The sequence below is a fragment of the Perissodus microlepis genome, chromosome 14, assembly GCF_051167445.1.
Source record: "Perissodus microlepis isolate ML-2025 ecotype Zambia chromosome 14, ASM5116744v1, whole genome shotgun sequence".
NCBI classification, from domain to species: Eukaryota; Metazoa; Chordata; class Actinopteri; order Cichliformes; family Cichlidae; genus Perissodus; species Perissodus microlepis.
Window position 1 is genome coordinate 36,882,407 of NC_140474.1, and position 20,397 is coordinate 36,902,803.

The window sequence follows — 20,397 nt, forward strand, 5'->3', positions numbered from 1 at the left end:
AAGACTGCCCACTGCAGTATGTATGAGCAGGATGTGTGTATTCACTGAATGCATGCACACATTGTCCTTTCTGCAGAATTAGCATGAGTGGCTGCCCATATCATAATTAGAGGTTGACAGATAAATGTCGCAGATGAAATATGTGCCACCAGAAATTCAAAGCTGGGATGCAGCTTGGACACATTTGTTGTTGTGTATTCTTAGTCTGTTATTAGCAACTAGTTATTTCTTTCAACAAACTTTGACTTGCAACACTTTAAGGTCCACTAGAGTGTTGCAAGAAACAGGCAGAGCTCATTTAGTTTTCTTCACCCTGCTGGTCGGCAGGACATCGACCCCAAATTTGTAAATACGATAACTCGAGAACGAGGCGAATCTGGACACAAATGATTCTTTTCAGTTCTGTCGTATCAGTGTTTCCTGTGGTGCGACCAGATCTTAATGTGTCTCTTCTCTCTTCTCTCCACCATGCAGGCCTCATGGAGCTGGAGACCAGACACCTGCTGTGCACCAGGGAGCTCGATCCATGCCCGGTTCCCAGTAAACAAACATAAAGGGTGGGAACCTTACTGGCCCTCTACTTCCTTTACCCCCATACCCAAAAATCGCCCCTGTGGTTATCTTGTCCTCTCCCTTCTGTGGCCCCAGCATGATTGGCAAGCTGAAACAGAACTTGCTGGTGGCCTGTCTGGTCATCAGCTCGGTCACAGTTTTCTACTTAGGCCGCCATGCAATGGAGTGTCACCATCGCATCGAGGAGTACAGCCAGCCAGGAGGAATCCTGCCTTTGTCTGGGCTGGGAGGCAGCATGCGGACCACCTTACGGACAGGCCAGAACCTCAGCATGCCGTTCATTTACAACAAAGACATGCCGCTCATTTTCATCGGTGGCGTACCCCGTAGCGGGACCACACTAATGCGAGCTATGCTGGACGCCCACCCCGAGGTCCGCTGTGGTGAGGAAACTCGCGTCATCCCACGCATCCTGGCCATGAAACAGATGTGGAGCCGCTCGGGTCGGGAGAAGATGCGCCTGGACGAGGCTGGCGTGACTGACGAGGTGCTGGACGCCGCCATGCAGGCCTTCCTGCTGGAAATAATCGTCAAGCACGGTGAGCCCGCCAACTTTCTGTGCAACAAGGACCCATTTGCACTGAAATCTCTTTCCTACCTGGCCAAAATATTTCCCCGTGCCAAGTTTGTGCTCATGATTAGAGACGGTCGGGCTTCGGTCCATTCCATGATCTCGCGAAAGGTGACCATTGCTGGGTTTGACTTGGGGAGCTACAGGGACTGCCTGACCAAGTGGAACCGGGCCATAGAGACGATGTACACTCAGTGCCTGGACGCTGAAGACAAATGCCTGCCTGTGCACTATGAACAATTGGTGCTGCATCCTGAAAAATGGATGAGGACACTGCTGAAGTTCCTTGATATTCCCTGGAATGATGCCGTTCTCCACCACGAGGAGCTCATAGGGAAAGCTGGAGGAGTGTCCCTCTCCAAGTAAGTAATGCTGATGGCATTCCTACAATTTTCCTTTCCCAAACTCCAAAAGATTCCCAGCCCTGTGTTCTGTGCTTTTACTTTGAAAGGAAACGTCTGGTCTGGATAATGTCAATCTAACGTTGTTTTTCTTTTGTTGTTTTGTAAAAATTCTTAAACTATAGATTTTTGGGAGAAAAACTGAATGTTTCATGGCAAATGTGATCAGTTGTAGCTCAACTTTGGCTACAGTTACAGTAACTAAAGTAAAATGTCGGAGTGACACATCATTGGCTGATGTCAGCGTGTCTTTGATCCCTTTTGTTTGTGTCTGCAGGCGACCGTTTTGTTAACATGCAGGGTAAGCTCTTTCATTACAGCACAGCTCTATATGACGCCTTTTCGGGAAAAATCTCCTCTTCGTGCAGTTTGCTCAAACTCAAACGCCTCCTTTCTTCACTTGTGTGTCTGTTGTGTTAGGACTGAGTGCGCTAATGTGTAAAATGGGTGTCTGTGGCCTCTTGTCTTATGCTGAAGACGCATTTTGGGGTAGCTGAGCTGCTTCCAGTGCTCTGTAGCTGTTACTAGCACAGCGCACGCTGAATCATCATCCATCTGTGTTATGTTATGATTCATTTCCAGCTCGCTGCTCTGAGGATCGTTGACGTTTTGGACATTTAACCCCATTGGAATGTAGTTTATCAAAGCCGTTTCCCCCTTTTATCCATGTATGTAGCTACAGTTTCTACACAACCTTCTTTCTACAGCTGCATTGCTGAAGCTAAATGTTTGGTGATGCAAGAAGCTGTAAATCGTGTCTGGCCCACAAGCTCCACTTGGTGAGCCAGGCTTGTCGTATATCACATTCCCACTGCAATAGAAATGTGCTTGGGAGTGCCCATGTCGACTTGGCTTTCAACTACTTAGCCTTGAGGGAGAGAATGTATGGATTGACTATTAACCTTAAGGTAAAAGGACTTGTTGGTGAGCAATGTGTGAAGTGAAACGTCATGTTCTATATAATCTGAGTTCTTGATGGTGTTAAAAACAGGGCCTTGAAACGTATCCTCCCTGTTCCACTGTTATATTTCACTACAAATGAAACATCCTGCAGCTGCACACAGTGAGACTCATCATTAGTGACTTGAAACATATGAGACGATGTCTGCATTGCTGCACTGTGAGCACGTTTGCCTAATGGCCCTGCCTGGTGTCAGAGTTGTTTTGAATACTCTGCTATGGGAGGTTGGCCCCTGGAAGTTTTTGAGGAAACTTTTCTCTGTCTGCTTCATATTACCCCCAACCCCCTTTGCTACCACGCTCTTCCTGCCACATGGTAGAAAACACTCCCTATTCTCCAGGAGATATTTAGGCCACATTTTGTTATTATCCCTCTATGAGAACACTTCCAAGTTTCTGTTTAAAATGCTTTGCATCTATTGAGCAGTAACTGCCCATCTTTACTGTAATCTTCTGTGAAGACATCCAACTTCCTCTGTCGTAAGATGCGAGGGCCGAGTTCTTTCCTGCCAAATGGAAATTGGTAACTGGCCGTCTTCTTTCTTTTAGGTTTTACATTTACAATAAACAATATTAGTTTTAAGGAACGGTGAACATGTAGACGAGAGGTCAGTAAAGTTCAGTTATGCCCAGTTTTGAATTGGATAGGATCAGGTGGATCAGGTCTGCAGCTCATTTCCACCATTTGTGGACAAAACGCTGAATGCATTCAAAATAATTCATATTCTAAATACACATAATACATTACATCTTATATTTTCCGTTTATACAGTTATTTCACACTGAAAGTTCGTTCTGTTGGAGGGCAGTTTTTTCCTCTGCCCTCAACCAGTGCCTTTAGAGCACTGGGATTCTTCATCCAGATCTGAGCTGTACTGACACACGTGTTTAAACCAAGTCTTTGTCTGAAGGGCTGGTAGGTGATTTGCATCAAAGATTTCTGGCAGGTTATCGTGTGTGTGTGTGTGTGACATAAAATAAAGCGTTGTATGTATGTGCATCTGAATGGGTAAATTGATTATTACTCAATGAGGTTAGAGCTCTATATAAACACCCACACCTTCACCATTTACTTTACCAAGGAGTCCACACTACATAAGCAGGAGACTGACCTGGGGCCAGTGAGTGGGTGTGAAGCTCTAATGTGTGCTTTTAAGTGCTTTGGTCAGTAAGGCTGTAAAAATGCTATGTTCGTAAAGTTCAAATGAAGCCAGGAAGCAAAGCTGGAAGAACAAAAATGCCTACTATAATTTTTTTGTCAGTGTCACTGCCCTGTCATTAAGATGAAGGGAGATCCATGTAACTAGGTTTGTATGTTCCATTATATTAATGTGGTGTTTAAATATATCCACGTTTCTCCTGCAGCTGCTCTATTTTTGCAAAAACTTGCAAGTGTCTTGTTAAAGTTATCCCGTCTATCTCAAATTGAAAAGACACTAATAGATGTATTAAAGCCCTGAAGACTAATTTGTAACTTTTTAAAAAGATTGATACAATTAAACGTCTGGATTTAGGTTTCATTTTACATTATATCAGATTATAAACAGAATAAACCATGATGGATTCGTGCTTTAAACCAAGCAGTGAAACTGTAATGTCGGGTGCTTTCATGCGTGCTGTGACGCAGGCTTGGATACAACAGAGACTCCCGAGTGTCCTTCAGCCCTACTGGTACAACTCTGATGACTAAATGACAAAGGCAGAGGTCCTCAGAAAGGCCAAAGTACCTGTGTCTCTCAACGACTTTCAGTTGTGTCCAGACGGTGGAAAAATTCTCCTCAGTGGTTACATCTGAGTTAAACAAGCACCGAGTGCTTAAGCCTGTTTATTATACAGGTACAGGAAGCTACAAAACCTGAATAGAAAGAAAAAAAGAGGCCAGAACAGATCAAATGCCTGCACCAGGTAAGAGTGTGGTAAGACCTCTTTGGGGTTTGCTGATCTGCAGCCATTTAGAGCGCACATCAGCCCCTCACAAATTGATTCAGCATCAAATATTAATGAATGGGGACAGGAATTAGAGCCCTGGTGATAATGTGGAGACACTGCTTTGTCCTTTTCTTTGGAACAAACAGAATCAGGGACAAAGTCCAAGATGTAGCAGGAATCTACAGAGTTTACATCACTTTACAATATGATTGATTTAATCAAATGATGCTGTTTCTTTTGGTGTCTGTTACCTGCTAAATTTGTTTTTATCATCTAAACACGAGATTTCCGTTACAATGCTGCGTCTGTCCAGTGAGTAATGATCACGTTGCAGAAAATCATGTCAGTGAAAGAAATCAAAGCAAATGTGAAAATGCCTCATTTACAGTGGCTGCTGATTTGTTCTTGCCGTCATTGAACAGAACAGACAGAGAGCAAGACTGCTTAGTGCAGGAGACTGCAGACTGCTACATTTTAACTTTTTGTCAGCTACTTTTCAGAGTAAGTGTTACCAAATAGGTTATGATGAGTCACTAAATATAGTAACAAACTTGCTAATTTGGTAATCAAGGGGTGAACGGATTATGAAGTGTGATGATCAGCAGGGTTGGCTAATGAACTCAGTGCTTTTTAGAGTACAACCGAGTTAGATGAATGCTTCCAAGCACTGTCTCACACTTGGCACTGAGGTCTTGCTTTTCCTGCTAGACCTCAGTGCAGCGTTCTTTACTGGTGACCATAATATTCTATTAGAGCGAATAAAGCATGCTGTAGGTATGTAGTTCCTAGAGTATTTAAAAGTAGAATGGGAGGCAGAGCCTTCAGTTTTCAGGCCCCTCTTCTGTGGAACCAGCTTCCAGTTTGGATTCGGGAGACAGAAACTATCTCTACTTTTAAGATTAGGCTTCAAACTTTCCTTTTTGCTAAAGCATATAGTTAGGGCTGGACCAGGTGACCCTGAATCCTCCCTTAGTTATGCTGCAATAGGCTGCTGGGGGATTCCCATGATGCTCTGGGTGTTTCTTCTTCACTCACTATGTGTTAACAGACCTCTCTGCACTGAATCATACTTGTTATTAATCTCTGGCTCTCTTCCACAGCATGTCCTTGATCCCATCTTCCTTCTCTCACCCCAGATGGCCGCCCCTCCCTGAGCCTGGTTCTGCCGGAGGTTTCTTCCTGTTAAAAGGGAGTTTTTCCTTCCCACTGTCGCCAAAGTGCTTGATCATAGGGGGTCATAGGGTTTTGTTAATTGTTGGGTTTTTCTGTGGGCACTGTATAAATAAAATTGAATTGAAAGAGTGAAGCTGGTTTTATGATGGGCAGAGCTAGCATGTTCAGGGCCTGCCAGTCTGCCTGCGGTGAGCTCTGTTGTCAGATGGAGGCAGTGTATAAAATCCGTTTGTGTGAGCCAGCTGCAGAGGAGAGCAAAGTTCTCGCATACAAAGAGTTGAAGTGAAACAAACTGTCTTTGCTCTCATGCTTTATTTTCTGATCTTTGAAGTTTTTTTTTTTTTTTGCGGTTCTCCCGTTCCTCGTAAACTCTATCGCTCCCTGCTCTATTTCTGACCACTTGTCAACCATTTAACATTGGGCAGTAGCATACATCATCCACTTCCTGCGGCAGCGTGTCTTGTGTGGGTGAAAAGCCCCCCTCCGTGTGACGAAGTGTACACAAAAGGACACATTTGTGGGGACTATAAATCCCGCTTGAGACCATGTAATGTCAATCCTGCCATGTGTTAAAATCAACAACCACACATAACTAGCCAAAAACAACCTCGGGTCGTGTTTAACTAGGTAACCATGAGCGCCCCCACCCAAAAAAAAAAATGCAACAAACAGGAGAAAAAAACCAATGAAACAACAAAACACTCAGTGGTGTGATGGGGTGATTCCACTGTGATGTAAACTGCCCAACCCTAACGTGCATCCATGAGTAGTTTTTGTTTAGTACACAGTGTACGCGTCTGCTGTAAGAGGCTTTGATCCACAGTCGTACCGCTCCCATAAATGGGTTCTGATACGATTTGATGGAAGATGCGGCCAGCCACAAGTAGCCTTCGGGGCAGCACAACTGCCTTTTACCATCACAAACATTTTGGCCCTCCTATCAAGTACTTTGCCCAGAGTGCATTAAAGTCAACCCCCATGACACCTGGCAGCTAAAGGCTCTTTCCCACTCCAACCACCAACAATCCCATCCTCCACCACCCTACAGCATTTGGTCTCTATCTACACAAAAATCTCAATCAGTGGGCAGCCAGGCCCCAGACTGGGACCTTGCCTTAGCATTAACATCAATTACCTAGTGTTGATTTAGTGGAGGCCCTGCCTAGCTAAGAGACCCGCTCCATTACTTATCCCAGAGCACTGAACTGTCTGATCCATCCTCCCCAACTCTCCAACCTATTTGTGATCGAGATGTCTCTATCTGATTGTCTTATTGGCTTTTGGTGATACAGAACACCACCTTGGGTAAAGAGGGCCCAGCACTGAATAATTGACAAGCTGAAGGCCATTAAGAGCATAACAGGATGAAGGGGAGTGGTCATGTGATGGCCAGAAAAGGGTTTTGTCACATCTCATTTAAAGCTGAGAAGAGAAATGCGCATGCATCATTTGTTCATTAGTAAGAGTGCAAATGATTGAATTGTTGTCAATCTTCAGTTATACAAACGGGATATTTAAAACTGTGAACTGTCTGCCTCATTTATTGTGCCAGTGTCCTACTAATGTGCTCCTTTTGGGGGAAAGTAAATTCTCAAGTTGCATAAAAAGTGCTAATTAATTGTAAATTGTGATATGGAACATTTTCCAAAATAAAACAAGCATCTAAGTGATAGCTTAGTTGTTAACTGCATAAAATACTGGCCATGAAAAAACCTCGCTGCATTAAATTACATTGTCTGTTGCTAGTAATAGTTTTCACTGGGGTTATGTAATGGGGATTAAAAAATATCTTCATTACAATGTTTAGCTTTCAGCTTAGAGCAAGAACTAAAGTCAGAGTGCATCGTGGTCATCCTTACAGCAGGGAAACACAGAAAAGAAGAAGTCGGGCTAGCTAACAGCACCTTAACCTTCAGAAGTAAAAGCCAATGGACTTCTTTCTCAGAAGGATTTTTTGGGGGGGGATTTTTATACACATATACACTTTATAGCCATATAGTGAAGTGACCATACGACCATGCTGTTTTCTTTTACCATATACTTTCCTTCAGTTTATGGGATTTATATGGCAAACTGCACCATATGTGTTTTCATAATGCTTGAGTATTAATGTATGGCTGGTCTATGTAAGTTTGAGATTTGTAGAACTTCAGCATGACTTCAGAACCGTGAGACACAGATGTACTCCTGTATATACTTGGCGCTTGTATTGGTATGTGTACTATAGAGACCTTTGGCTCTCTTGTCAATAAGGTTAGCTCCATCTAACCTGATGGTGAAGCTCAGCAGCCTTCCCTCTTTATCAGTTTATGTTCCACGTCAACACTTAGCCGCCCCTTGGGTCTTGATGGAGTTACCTAAAGTGATTCCCTACCCATTTGTTGCAGAGTGGATGTTTGGATCCTAGCCGGTACCGTAGAAACCATCTCCACCGTCCTCCTGAGATGACAAAACCAGCTCAATCTATTAATCATGCAGGAGGCTATGCCTGTACAGTGTAAAGATTCAATTGCAAAGTAAATGGATTAGAGGAAAGTGAATTGCTGTATTGAAGTATAGAGTCTGACAGGAAACATAAGGATTGAGGGGCTGGACCCTGGATGGTAAATAGACATTGTGGTGTGAGCGTTCTCATTCTGCCTGCTCTTTAGGTATCGCTGTGCTTCACTGGGCATCAAACCAGTTACAATAATCTCATAAGAGAAGCCATTTTTAAATGTTTGTTGCATGAAAAAGTGATGAAGTGTGGTCAAAGCTGAAGTTCTGTATTATATTCGGTCATCTGAGTGTAATCTAGCTGAGGCAGGAGAGACTGATGTCGGTGTGTTCCTTTTAGAATAAATGGATTGCTGACCCTGTTACAAAACATGTTCAACTAATCAATAAGGAGGCTGCTTTCACTGGTTTCACAGTTTTAGGCCTTTTTAAAAATGCATTTTGTTTTCTTTAGGTCGGTTGGCTGAAAAGTTCTACTGAATACACTTTTGGCAGTTTTATTGGTGAAAACCCAGCCTGAGCTCTACAAAGATGATATCTTTACAATGTAAACATAATGGACAAGTTTAGTTTCACGTAAACTTGTGTAAAATCTCCTTTTTTTTGTTCTTCTGCTGAATTCCAAGATTCTACAGGCAACGGGGAGAAATAGTAAGCAAATTCATAGAGACAAAAACCTAAACGGTATGAGTTTAGTTGATCAACTAATCTGTTACGCAATCAGTTATAGTTATGCCCTTTAGCTTTATACCTCAGCAGATCTGACCATCAGCCTTGTTCTTGACATCTGGCACCAGTACACTTCTTCATCCCTCAGGCATCCACTCACACTCCACGATCATTTTAATCAGTCTGGTTAAAAAGTCGACTGACCCCTCTCCTAAAAATCTCAATACCTCATCTAGACCCAGTGTGTTTCATCTTCTTTGTAGCGACCCTCACTTCCTCCTTACCGATCTTCTGCACTTCATGAGTCATGAACCTCTCTCTCAGTCCTCCTTTCTCATTTGCTGCCTTCATAAGCTCCTCATAAACTAAGGAGCTTGGAAAGAAAAGAGTCTAGATTTCTTTAAGTTTCTTGAAGATGTTTCACCTCTCAACCATCTGTCTTCTCTGTCCAAAATGTGAACATTGGGATCATCCAAAGAGAGTTCTTTAGATGCAGATGTATCTCTCTCTTTGCTGTATCCACGACTCCACGGACTAACTTCTTTCTTTAACTCCATAAATATCCAAGAAGTTTCAACCATCTAGCTGTTATAGAATTTGGAGCTAGCCCCTCTCCTTCATTACTCCATCCTTTTGTGTAATGTACCAGTACCACGGTTAGCAAAACGGCTCCACAGCATGATGCTACCACCACCATGCTTGACAGTTGGTACTGTGTCCTTAGATTTGAAATCCTCACCTTGACTCCCCCAATGATCTCTTGTAGCTGTGACAGATAGATCAACCTTTGTATAGAAAAGTTTTATAGCCAGATGAGACGATGTATTTGGCCTGTCCAGCTGAAAATGTTAGTTGACCTTTGGAGCAGGGCCTTCTTTCTTAGGTAACATCCACACCATGGCAATGCAAAGCTGTGACAGTAGCGTTTCCACTAATTTTCAGTTCATGGCAGGCTTGAGTCTTGAGGGTTCGTAGGTTGTTCATCCTGATCAATTGCCTCTTATCTAAGGGTGACAGTTTGCCAAGATCTGAAAGACGACCCAAAGTAGTGACATTTTAAAAGTGTCAAAATGTGAATTTAAGGCATTGTTGAACTCAGCACCAAGTAAAGTATTTAAGTCGTGTCTGTGTGTGTATATTGCTGTATTTGTAGGGTTGATTGGACAGACAGCAGCTTCCTCCCTTTGCCCCCAAAGAGTTGTGACAGATAGATTCAGGCTATCTTAGACGGTCTGTATGTGTACTGTAAACCAAAATAAATTCAAACTCGTTCACCCAGTTCTGCCACCCTGGAAAAAGAACATTTCATAGAAACGATTAAAAGCGGCTCATATTACCATGACTTTCATGCTCCTGAGTTTGTATAAACCTCTGATCGGACTGTACGTGTCATCTGTTAATGTGTGGTCCCATTCTTCATCACTTAAAGACTATTCATCCATTAAAGAAATAAAAGCTAACTGTATGTTATACATGCAACCTGTGTATTTTAATGAAAGTTTTTTTTCAGTAACTACTTTGAAATATCCTGCCTGTCCTTATACAGAAGGAAAAAAAGTCAGAATACTGCTTTTTTACAGTCTGATAGCACTGAGATTTATTAATTTGAGCAACTCTAATATCTAAATGTGTTTTCAGCTGATGCCTGTCAAACAGATTCAGGTCTCTGGCTAATGGTACAGTACTCTATACTAATTTTATTCATGTATCAGGATGCCCTTTGATTTGTTGTGTTTGTGATTTAAGAGAGCAGTTATCTACATCTCCATAGAGCTCAGTGTTCATCTCACTGCTCGTCAGTGCTAGTACACTTTGCTCCTTGCAGAAAATAAAAGCTGCAGTCCATCAAGTCCAATCCCCTCACCGGTTGAATATGAGACGATGAATAATTTACCAAGATAATGGTGGATGGAAGAAAAGGCTGAGTGGAGCAACTCATCTTCAACCTAAACAGCAGTTTAATGTTCAGCATCAACAAAACCTAAAATCCAAAAATCTTCCTGTATGGCTTCATGTTACCTAGAAGAGCTTTGCCGCTAAGAAGCACTTAAATTATGCAGATAATTCAGCATAAAGTCAAAGTATTGAGACGCTAAAAAAGGTCACAGCCTTTTTTTGTGATTCCATAGAAATAGGTTATATTATGTGTTTATTGCTGCTTTTTTACTCTTAAGGTTTTCTGTCTGCTACAGAAGTTTTCTAAACAAAGTGAAACGGAGATGTTGGTGTAGAGCAGACATTAAGCCATTAGGGTTGATCCATGTGTCGTTTCCACTGCTGAAAACAGACACGTCAGTGATGTAGATCAAATGAAATGAGATGGATGTCGGCTGGGCGATGAATAATGGTGTAAAAAGTTATTCATTCATTGTGTTTAACGGGGACCTGCTGATGACGGAGGCCAGGAGTTCAACTTTAATAGCGTTTTATAATCCGGTTACAGCCAATTAGATGCTTCCACTGAACAGAAGCGAGTGATGGACCGGTCTGTTGTGAAACAGGACGAGCCACGATGACAACCAGTGTAAATAATCCTGTGACCTGTGGTCAGCGTGGTTAAATGTGTGCTAACAGTCACTTTGTTGCAAAACGAGGTTCTAATAACGTGCGTACTTGAAATAACATTTCTTTGTGTCCCGTTAGGGTGGAGAGGTCCACAGACCAGGTCATCAAGCCAGTTAATGTGGAGGCCTTGTCCAAGTGGGTGGGAAAGATCCCAGCTGATGTGGTGAGGGACATGGCCGTCATCGCCCCTATGCTGTCCAGGCTAGGCTATGACCCACATGCCAATCCCCCAAACTATGGCCAACCTGACCCCAAAGTGCTGGACAACACTAGAAGGGTGAGTACTAAGCAGACATGTTCATGATTTATATTCAGTTGGACTTCCATTAGCATCTTAAAATTTTATTTCTAAGTTTTGTAGAGAAATGTCAGAGTACTTTTAGTGGATAATAATAATAATAATAATAATAATAATGGATTGCATTTATATAGCGCTTTTCTAGGCACCCAAAGCGCTTTACAACTGCACTATTCATTCACTCTCACATTCACACACTGGATAAAAAGACCAAGTTACAGCAGCAAAGCTCTCTTGACTTCACTGGTCAAATAAATAGTCTAACACCCCCCCCCCCCCCCCCCCCCCCCCCCCCCCCATACTAAATGGATAAGAAATGATGTGTTTACTGTTGAGCTTCAGTGGCTGGATGAATAACTATTGCCTTTGAGCAACAGTAGTGCTATCAAATCTTTATGCTAAGATAAGCTGAGCTAAAAAGGTCCAACTAGCTTCTGGTTATACAGGGTGGGCCATTTATATGGATACACCGTAATAACATGGGAATGGTTGGTGATATTAAAGTCCTGTTTGTGGCACATTAGTATATGTGAGGGGGCAAACTCCTCAAGATGGGTGGTGACCATGGTGGCCATTTAGAAGTCGGCCATCTTGGATACAACTTTTGTTTTTCCAATAGGAAGAGGGCCATGTGACACATCAAACTTATTGGTAATGTCACAAGAACAACAATGGTGTGCTTGGTTTCAACGTAACTTTATTCTTTCATGAGTTATTTACAAGTTTCTGACCACAATGTGTTCAATGTGCTGCCCATTGTGTTGGATTGTCAATGCAACCCTCTTCTCCCACTCTTCACACACTGACAGCAACACCGCAGGAGAAATGCCAGCACAGGCATCCAGTATCCGTAGTTTCAGGTGCTGCACATCTCGTATCTTCACACCATAGACAATTGCCTTCAGATGACCCCAAAGATAAAAGTCTAAGGGGGTCAGATCGGGAGACCTTGGGGGTCATTCAACTGGCCCACGACGACCAATCCACTTTCCAGGAAACTGTTCATCTAGGAATGCTCGGACCTGCACCCATAATGTGGTGGTGCACCATCTTGCTGGAAAAACTCAGGGAACGTGCCAGCTTCAGTGCATAAAGAGGGAAACACATCATCATGTAGCAATTTCAAATATCCAGTGGCCTTGAGGTTTCCATTGATGAAGAATGGACCCACTATCGTTGTGCCCCATATACCACACCAAACCATCACTTTTGTTGTTCCAACAGTCTTGGAGGGATCCATCCAGTGTGGGTTAGTGTCAGACCAATAGCGGTGGTTTTGTTTGTTAACTTCACCATTCCAATTTTTGTTTTGCCCATTCTGCAAATTCTGTGCGCCGATCTGGGTCATCCTCGTTGAGATGCTGCAGTAGCTGGAGTTTGTAAGGGTGCCATTTGTGAGTAGCTGATATCCGCCGAAGGGATGTTCGACTAATGCCACTCTCCAGTGACATGCGGCGAGTGCTACGCTGTGGGCTCTTGCTGAATGAAGCTAGGACAGCCACTGATGTGTCTTCATTAGTGACAGTTTTCTTGCGTCCACATTTTGGCAAATCCAACACTGAACCAGTTACACAAAACTTAGCAAGCAGTTTGCTGACTGTAGCATGGGAGATGGGTGGTCTCGTAGGGTGTCTTGCATTGAAATCTGCTGCAATGACCCGGTTACTGCGTTCACCAGATATCAACACAATTTCGATCCGCTCCTCACGTGTTAACCTCTTCGACATGTCAATGGCTGTGAACAAAGAGAAACTTGTAAATAACTCATGAAAGAATAAAGTTACGTTGAAACCAAGCACACCATTGTTGTTCTTGTGACATTACCAATAAGTTTGATGTGTCACATGGCCCTCTTCCTATTGAAAAGACAAAAGTTGTATCCAAGATGGCCGACTTCTAAATGGCCACCATGGTCACCACCCATCTTGAGGAGTTTGCCCCCTCACATACACTAATGTGCCACAAACAGGACTTTAATATCACCAACCATTCCCATGTTATTACGGTGTATCCATATAAATGGCCCACCCTGTAGAATCATATTTAGCATCCAGTCACATCTGTGTCATTGTTCTGATGTTTAGAAACTAAATTCCCTAAAAATGATTATATTCCCCGACAAATGCTTCACCTGACTTATTTTGAGTTTGCCTTTTTCCTTCTTTAAACTCTAAAACCCTGCCTTTGCTGTCCACTAAATGATTTCCATGGTAGGAACAGTGTCTAGAAAGTGTGATCAAACACAATGAGCCTCAGTATTAACAATGTAAATGTGGACACAAACCCAGTATCTTGTCCAAAGACAATACGAAGATACAAGATGAAGTGTATGTTACTGCAGCACTCTGTACTGTGCTCACAAGAGATTATGGAATAGCAAATATTTTATATTTTCACTGATTCTGTGATCTTAGTCAAGTTTTAAAAATGAACTGCAATAAAGACATAATGATGTCATCAGAGTTACCTTAGCTTGAGTGTATGGTCTACACCTGGGGTGGGGGAACTCCAGGCCTCGAGGGCCGGTGTCCTGCAGGTTTTAGATGTGTCCTTGATCCAACACAGCCGATTTAAATGTGTTAAGGTTCTCCAGAGGCCTGCTGATAAACTAATCATTGGATTCAGGTGTGCTGACCCAGGGTGAGATCTAAACCCTGCAGGACACCGGCCCTTAAGGCCTGGACTTCCCCGCCCCTGGTCTAGACAATAAATGACAATCTGCCTTTACCGAGGACAGTTTGCAGCATGCAAAACTCATTTCTTTGGTCAGTTTCAAATGAATAATTTACAAATTAAAGTAAAATCCAAAAACTGCACTGTAGCACCTATCTATCTATATATATCTACAACGAGATGTTGTGTAGTTGAAGTATAAAGGGTATAGGATATAGTTGTATGGTTAAGCTTGACACTTGCTTGGGATTCAAAGTCGGGCGATGTTTTTGATCCATATCAATTTTGAATATTCTGCTTTCACATGTCACTCGAATGCTCTTCACTTTGCAGGCAGTCTGGTTTGTGTGATTAACGTTTGAATGTGGGATTGGAGTAGAAACAGACATTGCACTTTGGAGTACTTTATGTTGATAATGTAACTATTTTTATTAACATTAAAGCTGCTCCTACTTTACTGCATGAACTACTGCTGCTGTGTACTGTTCCAGTACCGCTTTAAGCTTGTGTCCGTAGACACACTTTATGTCTGTACATGTCTCCTTTCACTGCCTGTAAACAGCCTGACCTGTGGGTAAGAGGAGGGACAGGAACAGAACCACCAAACCAACAGTTCATGGCTGACATCAGATAAACGTGCTGCTGCTCAAGCACTTGTTGTCATAGTCGTGTCCTTGCCAGACGTGTAACCCTCAGTAGTTATTTTTGGAGCAGGATATGTTTTATTGAACCCCTTTTCTCAGGCAGTGCTATCAGCTGACGTGCTATCAGCTGACGTGCTCTGCAGCCCCACTCTTTGAGTTTTAAACTGCATGTCTGGCGACAGGAATTAATTTTTATTTCAAGGTCTCCCTGTTACTTGGATACCTGTTTTCTCAGTGTGTCAGATTTTCTTTTTTCTAATAAGAGATGCTAGCATCAAGTCGTCATGGAACTAATTTGAATTATTGTAAGGCAGTAGGACCACTGGACAAGCCGTGCTCCTTGAACTCTTGTTCACAGTTGGATTAGTAGCTTAGTGCTGGAACACGATGAAGAATGCCTCACATGGACGATTAGTGCGTTTTTCCAGGCTTGACCTCTCACCCTATCCGACTGCTGTCCAAACATTTTTGTCTGACGTGTTGCTTCCAAGCTGAAAGCACAGAGCTTTTTCTTCACTGGGTGTTTTTTGTCTGTCCATCTGTGGAGGCTGTCGGCATCCGTGCCACATACTTGTTCATCTCTTCAAACAAACATCAAGGTATTTCCCAAAGTCTTACACCTGGCAGTTAAAATATAGAGTTTACCATAAAGTTAAGCTGCTGTGCAACTCATATGAGTATAAACTTTATACATGTGGTATACAAGTGTGTGCGATGACTTGGGAAGCCTCTTAAGTAGGAGGTTTAATGTGTCATAAATTGGGAGATCATCTCTCAAGATAACCTGTGGCTAAGTTCGAGCCTAGCATCAGTACCATTTCCAAAGTGTTTCCCTGGTCACATCAAAGCAGAGAGTGAGAATCTGACCTCTCAGTGAGACCTTAGCAGGTAGGCTGATAACTGAGATACACTCAAAGTGGTGGTTTTGAAAAAGTTGCGTGTCGGGTTTGTGTTTAATGTTTGGATTGCTTTTCCACTTGTTAGAACAGGACTTGAAGGAGAGAAGGCGAAGAATGAATTCATCTTGATGCTATTTTTACTCGTCAGGAGTGTAATGACCTGAATGGAAACATTTTGGAGTATAAGATGTGAGCGGAGAGAGGGCTTTGGCGTGTTTCTTGGGAATAATCTGTCTGACCACAGAGAGATGGAAACTTTAGAGAAAGATTTGCAAAGCCCGCTTCATAAAGTTTAAAGTGGAAATATTCTATCCAGTCACCAACTTGGTGCAACAGAGTATATAACTGGATCGTCATATTCAGCATATCAATGAATATTAACTGCAGCACACATCACGGATGTGGCTCGTCGATGCTGATGTTTCCATGTTTGCATGCAGCTGCAGTGTTTTTTGTGACGCTCCATTGTGTTAGTGAACAGCTCCTAAAATCGCAACGTTTCCTGCTGTGTTGCACTGCACTCCTGTGTGTTACCAGTTTGCTGTCAAGGCCTGCATGCTCAGCTCTCCATGCCGTTTCCTCCATGTTGTCACTGTGCCGTACATGGTGGTCCTGTTTGCATAATTTGGATGCAGTAAATAATCATGTCAGTGTGGCGGTTCCTCTGAAATAGTTAACATTGCTCACAGTAAACTTGCGTGCCTCGTTGTCAGATATATGTTGTGTAAATCTACACATGATCAGTGCGATCCCTCTGGACCGAGCCAGCTGCAGAGGTTATGTTGTTTATTTGTCCTCTGTATACAAGAACTGTGGGCCAAGAGGGAGGGAACACAAAGGAGGACCAGCTTTAGACAAATGAACAGACTGTCACAGTGCTCTGCAGTCTGTTTGCCTACAGATTTTACAATACATCAGGGGTAGGCAACTCCAGGCCTCGAGGGCCGGTGTCCTGGGTCAACACACCTGAATCACATGATTCGGTCATTACCAGGCCTCTGGAGAACTTCAGGACATGCTGAGGAGAACATTTAGCAATTTGAATCAGCTGTGTTGGATCAAGGACACATCTAAAACCTGCAGGACACCGGCCCTCGAGGCCTGGAGTTGCCCACCCCTGCATTATAAATATGATATTGTAGGGTTTCTTACAAGAATCCTATTTGGGAAGACTACCCAGGTATGCCAGCTGTTCCCAAAGTATACTTGGTAACATATTTCTGAAAACATTGAAGTTGCTAGCTAGTGGGCCCTCTCCCTCCATCATTTGGCAGAGCATTTTCAAGTTCTGTTCTCGTTTTTCCTCTCAGCTGCCAGATTGATAGCAATCAGTAGCTTCTGCAGATGGATGTGTCCTGCAGGGAGTCTGATCCCAACCTGACTATTTTGGAGAGCAGCTGGAGACCATAGCCTCCATGCATTACCACACTAACCCAAACCTGCAGCAGATGAGCATGCCACAAAGAGCGTGCTGGAACTGCAGAGCTGAACAATGGCTCTTGTTGACGTGTGCATATAGATATAGCCACAATGATGATGGACTTTGGTTTAGCACTCTTGATTTCGAATCCTTGAGTTTAGGCATCGTCAACAGTACACACATGCACTCTCCCACTCATGAGGTCCGGTTTGCTGGAGGTGAAGCCCAGCAGACACCAGCTGCAGCTCATTATCAGCACTCACTGAAAACAGTTGTATTCCTAACTTTACGTCTTACCAGTATCAAGATGAACAAGTTCTTTAAAAAAGTTTACCCATCACACAGATGTTATGACAGGGGAACCTTTAAAGGCCATAAGTAGGGATGGGAATTGATAAGATTTTCACGATTCTGATTCCATTTTCGATTCTGTTTAACGATTCGATTCTTTATCGATTCTCTTATCGACTCTTTTTAAAAAAAGGAGAACACTAAGGTCGATTAGCTCAGAACTTTGTTTTATATCTTCTCTTTGAACAAGATAGAAATTTAGGAGTAACATGGCCTTACAAACCCAACAGTGAGATCTTAAGAGATCCAGCCTACGGCTCTTCAATGGGGCGTCACAGGGTCCCCAGAAAGAAAATTGTAGATGTAAAATAATAAAATAAATATTCTCCTGTAGCAATAACAAAGTATAACATAAATTATTCTGTAGCAATTACACAAGAATATCCAGTAATGTCCCTGCCTACAATTAAACACATTCACTTACCGAAAATCATCTGCTGTGGCAAATGGGTGCAAGCCTTTGACCACAAACTGAGTCACTGCTCGGTGACATTCGTCTATCCTGGCCTGAAAGGAGACGCTACCGGTAGACTGCAGCGAGAACTGCCAGCATCTGAGCCAGACTCTGTCTCTCTCATCATGGTCACCTAAATGCACAGCAGTAGCAGGTTTTGTAATAAGGCAAATCGCACTAACATAATATGCACTGTTAGTTGATTAGTTACCTTTTGCATATTCGTAGTGTTTCCTCCCTTTCATGCCACTTAGGCGCCGTGTTTCCTGCCAGCTAAATGACGCTACACAACGTGGTGAAGTCATTCGAGGAGGGAATAGGGGAATCGTTTGCAAAAATGGCAAACAATTCCAAGGTATTGATACAGTGGGAACCGGTTCTCAACAAGAACTGGTTTTCGATTCCCATCCCGAGCCATAAGCAAGTAATTGTGAAAGCAAGTGATCTGGAAAAACTTTGGAATCTGTGCCAATTTGACTATTATCTGAAAAATCTTCGTTCTGTCTCAGGATTTTCCTTTCCAGGATTTATCTTGTTGCTTCACCCATTAATGTTGGCGGATGAGAAAAGTGAGAAGTTGTTTTTCCTCCTCTGCATCAGTGCAACCCTGTTTGTTTTTATCCATTCAGTTATTTGTTCTTCTGGCTTTTATCATTATTGTTATAGCCTTTCTCTTTTAAAATTGATACAAATTCATCTATTCACAGAGACCAAAGTTCACTTTGTCCTGAAGACATCCACCCCCTTAGACTATTAGTAATCGCCCCCCACCCAAATTTTGTGTTGCATTGCACAAGACATCTGGCAACCAGCCCTCAGCTAACTCACTGGATGATGAAGCTACATGTGGAAATGCTCTGTCTTCAATCTTCACCCAACCCCATCCAAATATTTACCCTCAGTTTCTTCTCCTCACCCCCATTTCACCACAGAGTCTGCAGCTCGGATCGAACTGCACAGCAGAGAAATGGTTTGGAAGGAGTGGCTGAGCTGAATGTTGGCATTGTGCAGACACGGAGGACGATGCAAAGGATTAAGGAAGCCTGACCTGTTAGGATCAGCCTTATCTCCCTTGTGCTTTGTTGCTGTTACTGTGAGTGAGGACCCCTGTGGATTATAGGTATTTCTTGTAAGCAGGAGTGACTCTGTGGTTGATGTTTATCTCCCCCAAGCCTTTGTTTTTATTCAACCTTGGAAATATCAGGAACTTCAGCGTTTTATTCATTTTAGTTTCCATCACTTTATATGTATTGAGAACCAAACTAAAGGCTTGAGAATGAATGACAGAGTTATTGAATGGCTCAATGAATAAGTCATCCGTCCATCTTTCATCCATCTGTTTTCTTCTGCTTATCTGGGCCCAGGTCACAGGGGCAGTAGCCTCAGCAGAGACCGGGGCCTCCCTCCCCCCTCAAAAGATAAAATCTCTGTAGTGTAGCCTGGATGTGCTCTAGCCCAACTCCCAGTAGGCCCAGTACTTCATTTCTTCTTTTCTGAGGTGATAGCAGAGCTGTGTTTTAGTTTCCCTCAGCCAGAACACGGTGTATCATCTTTAGATGGAAGCTAGTGAGCTAACGCCGTTATACTAGTCCTGTTTTTGTTAAACCTGGTTGTTGCGCCTGGTGAAGCAGTCACACTCATCATTTTATTAAAGATGAAAGATTTTGGACAGTTTGTAACTCTGTGATGCCGCAGTGTTGAGTTTGCTGTTTTAGCTTGTACTGTCAGTTGGGGCAGCATTGAAAACGACACGTAACAGCTGATGATGCAGACTGCTGCTGTTCACATCTCTGATATTGTCGGTGCTTTAGCTTCGTCCCTGCTGGACACATGGCATAAAGCCATAATGTAGAGCTACTTTGCACAGCATAGTGTCAGAACCGTCCACTTCAGCCACTGTCTGTGCTTCCTGTGCTGGCTAAAAAGCTGAACCCCAGCGTCCTCCTGGGTCGTGTTTTAAAATCTGACCCGTTGACTTGGACCTCGGCTTTGTCTGTGCTTCAGGCTATTTAAGCTTGCTGTAAATGACGCTCATCAGGCCTGGCTCTTGAAGCCACAATCAATAGCTTTTAAGTGGCTTTGCAGTTGCTCTGATCCCTGGTGAGAAATGGATATTGGGATCGATATTTTCTCAGTTTTGCCACTGTAAAAATAATGAGATGATTTGGTAGAGAGATGAGATAATAATGCTTGTAGATTTCCTCGTCTGCTGTGTTGGGCTTTTCTTCTGTGGCTGGACCTTGTCCTTCATAATGATGGGCAGGCTAATCAAATTGATTCTGGGCTATGGTCAGTGCTCTTTGGCTCTCAGACCTCAGCAG

At 43.0% G+C, this 20,397-nt stretch overlaps 1 protein-coding gene across 2 annotated transcripts in view; it reads left to right on the plus strand.

Moving 5' to 3' along the window:
- tpst1 (tyrosylprotein sulfotransferase 1) overlaps positions 1 to 20,397 on the plus strand; it is a 41,251-nt gene that overhangs the window by 13,021 nt on the left and 7,833 nt on the right. For both annotated transcript variants that reach the window (XM_084949916.1, XM_084949917.1), the window contains exons 2-3: positions 475 to 1,506; positions 11,416 to 11,614. In XM_084949916.1, the coding sequence (XP_084806042.1) occupies positions 650 to 1,506; positions 11,416 to 11,614 (1,056 nt within the window). In that variant the 5' untranslated portion in view covers positions 475 to 649. The remainder of the gene's footprint in view (positions 1 to 474; positions 1,507 to 11,415; positions 11,615 to 20,397) is intronic.